The sequence below is a fragment of the Acanthisitta chloris genome, unplaced genomic scaffold (assembly GCF_000695815.1).
Source record: "Acanthisitta chloris isolate BGI_N310 unplaced genomic scaffold, ASM69581v1 scaffold20432, whole genome shotgun sequence".
Classification (NCBI taxonomy): domain Eukaryota; kingdom Metazoa; phylum Chordata; class Aves; order Passeriformes; family Acanthisittidae; genus Acanthisitta; species Acanthisitta chloris.
In genome coordinates, this window is record NW_008663005.1 from 92707 (window position 1) to 95317 (window position 2611).

Below are 2611 nucleotides of genomic sequence, written 5' to 3' on the forward strand. Positions count from 1 at the left end.
TGCTGACCACGCTCCCCTGAAGTCGGCAAATGTTTCTGGGACAGCTTTCTCAAATGGACTTTTGTAAAGCATGATGTCCAAATGAACACAAATAATTCAGTCACTAAGTGGCCATATGCTGTCTGAATTGATAAAGGTTCAGCTGCTGGGGAGGGTGAGAAGGATGCAGGGCACTGTGTGATGGGTCTAACAAGCAGGGACATGGTTAATGGTTAAATAATGTCGGCAAATGTTTCTGGGACAGCTTTCTCAAATGGACTTTTGTAAAGCATGATGTCCAAATGAACACAAATAATTCAGTCACTAAGTGGCCATATGCTGTCTGAATTGATAAAGGTTCAGCTGCTGGGGAGGGTGAGAAGGATGCAGGGCACTGTGTGATGGGTCTAACAAGCAGGGACATGGTTAATGGTTAAATAATGAATGGTTAAATGGGGCACTGGTCTTGGGGTTACCTGCTGCAGGGAACAAGGCTGGCTGTGTTTCTGCAGGCCTGCCAGGCTTCTGGGAAACTGGGACATCAACTGTCTCCAGCTGATACCCATTTCTCAGGTTTAGCTGTTATGCAGCATTTGGGCAGCTGTATTCCTCCTTACCCAGAAGGGTGAGATTTAAGAAGAGGGGGGAAAAGTGTCCTGTGGGATGTGGTGATGGAGACCTGCAGTCAGGTTTGGGCTGAGACTCCAGCCTTGAGTGCTGAGAAGCTTTGCCCAGCCCTGGAAAGTGCCTGCAGCCAATGCCCATGAGGGTGATGCCAGGGCCAGCCCTTGGCTCTGCCCACAGGGTGAGATCCTCCACTTTGGGCTACACAGTGCCTGGTTTTACCAACCCAGCTGGGGCTTTGCGTTTGCATCTGCACCATGTTCAATCTTTCTTGTTGCTTTTCCAGGTGAAACAGTGAGGTTTGCTGACGCTGAACACCACACGTGGTTTGACCCCACGCTGTGGCAGGACGTGTCTCCCAGTGGAGAGCTCAAGCCAAGTGGGCACATCTTTTCTGTGGATGAGGAACGTGTCCCGTGCCGCTACGACGATGTTATCTTCCAGCCCGAAACCTCCTTCCGCGTAAACATCGACTCATCACAGCAAGTGATTCACCTCCACAGCATCTCTGTCATGGGCCGGGTAAGGTGGGGATGATGAGAAACTGTCTCGACGCCTCCTCACTACAGCCCCAAAGTAGGTCAGGAGAGGAAGGACCAGGTGGGGATGGAGGAGCTGTGTGGGGAGATAGGGCCCTCCCACGGGGCTGCAGCTTCACCAGCTGCTGCTGCTGCTGCTGCTGTGGGTGGCCTTGATGGCTTTTTTCCTCAACCGGTTTGTTATCACCTCCCTCCCTGCAGTGTGGGAGCAGAGGCTGTCTCACTATTCACAATAAAAAAAGAAGGGCCAATGTGCACAGGTCAAACCACCAGCAAACAGCATCTTCTGTGCCTCCCAGGGCTGCTCCCTTCCCAGGCACGTGTCCACGGCTGTGCTGCTCTGGGGACACCTCCCTCCTGCCCCCGACCTTAGCGTGGCCTGTGGCCCAGCCATCATTTCCCAGCTTTGCTTCAGCACTGCTCTTTAATTGATTGCAGGGATAATTATAGAAGCGCTGGCAGCCTGCTGTGCTCCAGCCTGGGAATCATGCTCACCACGAGCCCCGTCCCTCGCTGGTCTGGGGAGCAGGAGATCACAGGCACTGCAGCAATAAACACGGGCTCCTTCCAGGAGTGGGAGATGCAGCATTTCATAAGTTATTTATTGCTTTTACGGCTGTGCTGGATGAGATTTGCCGTTTCGGGGCCAGGCATTAGGGAGCTGCTCTTTGAGCAATGTGCTCAGGCAGTGCCCAGGCAGGTCTGAGCAAGGCAGCACCCCAGCAGGGTGTATCTCAGACACAGGTAGCCCCAGGGATGCAGATGCTCCTGGGTGCTCAGAGTGATGCTGGTCCTGCTGATGCCTGGGGACCACCCCGAGGCACATCATCCCCCCAGGGACCACTGCTGGCTGTCCCTCCGGGTGGAGGCTGCTGCTGAGTGATGAGAGAGAAGGAGAAGGTGCTTTTTGGCTTTGTGATCATACCGTGTTTCCTAAAAACTGACATTATAAGCTACGTCATCCCTTTGTATCCAGCCCACTCTGTGCTCTGTGTGGGGTATTTTTACCCCAGGGCTTGAGAAATCCTCCTGCTGTGCCAGGGCATTGAAACTCTTCCTGTGACAGAGGAGTGAAGAAATTACCAGTGGCTTGGCAGGACAAAGCTGGTCAGTCCAGCTCAGCCTTTGCTAATGCCAAGCTGATGGAAACACTTCTCAGACAGAAGGAAAACAGCTCAAACACAGCCTCTTCCTCCAATCAGTGAGAAACTGATAACTTGAATTCTCTGAACCAGGAGAAAGGTGAACAGCAAGAAGAAGAAAAGGCCCAGATATCTCAATCCCTTCCTGGGGACAGCACGGGGACCTGCCCTGGGATACTCAGCTGCTTTGCTGCTCTTCCCTGCACAGGAGCTGAGCACCCCAGCAGGCTGGGCTGAGTACCTGCAGGGCCCCTCTGCCCCTCTGCAGTTCCATGGCAATGGCTCTCTCCAGGTGACAGGCACTGCCTGTCCCGACAAATCCGGCTG

General features: G+C 53.5%; 1 protein-coding gene across 1 annotated transcript in view; it reads left to right on the forward strand.

Moving 5' to 3' along the window:
• AMN (amnion associated transmembrane protein) overlaps positions 1-2611 on the forward strand; it is a 21943-nt gene that overhangs the window by 12754 nt on the left and 6578 nt on the right. The window contains 2 exon segments of the mRNA XM_009070804.1: positions 890-1125; positions 2493-2611. Of these exon segments, the coding sequence (XP_009069052.1) occupies positions 890-1125; positions 2493-2611 (355 nt within the window).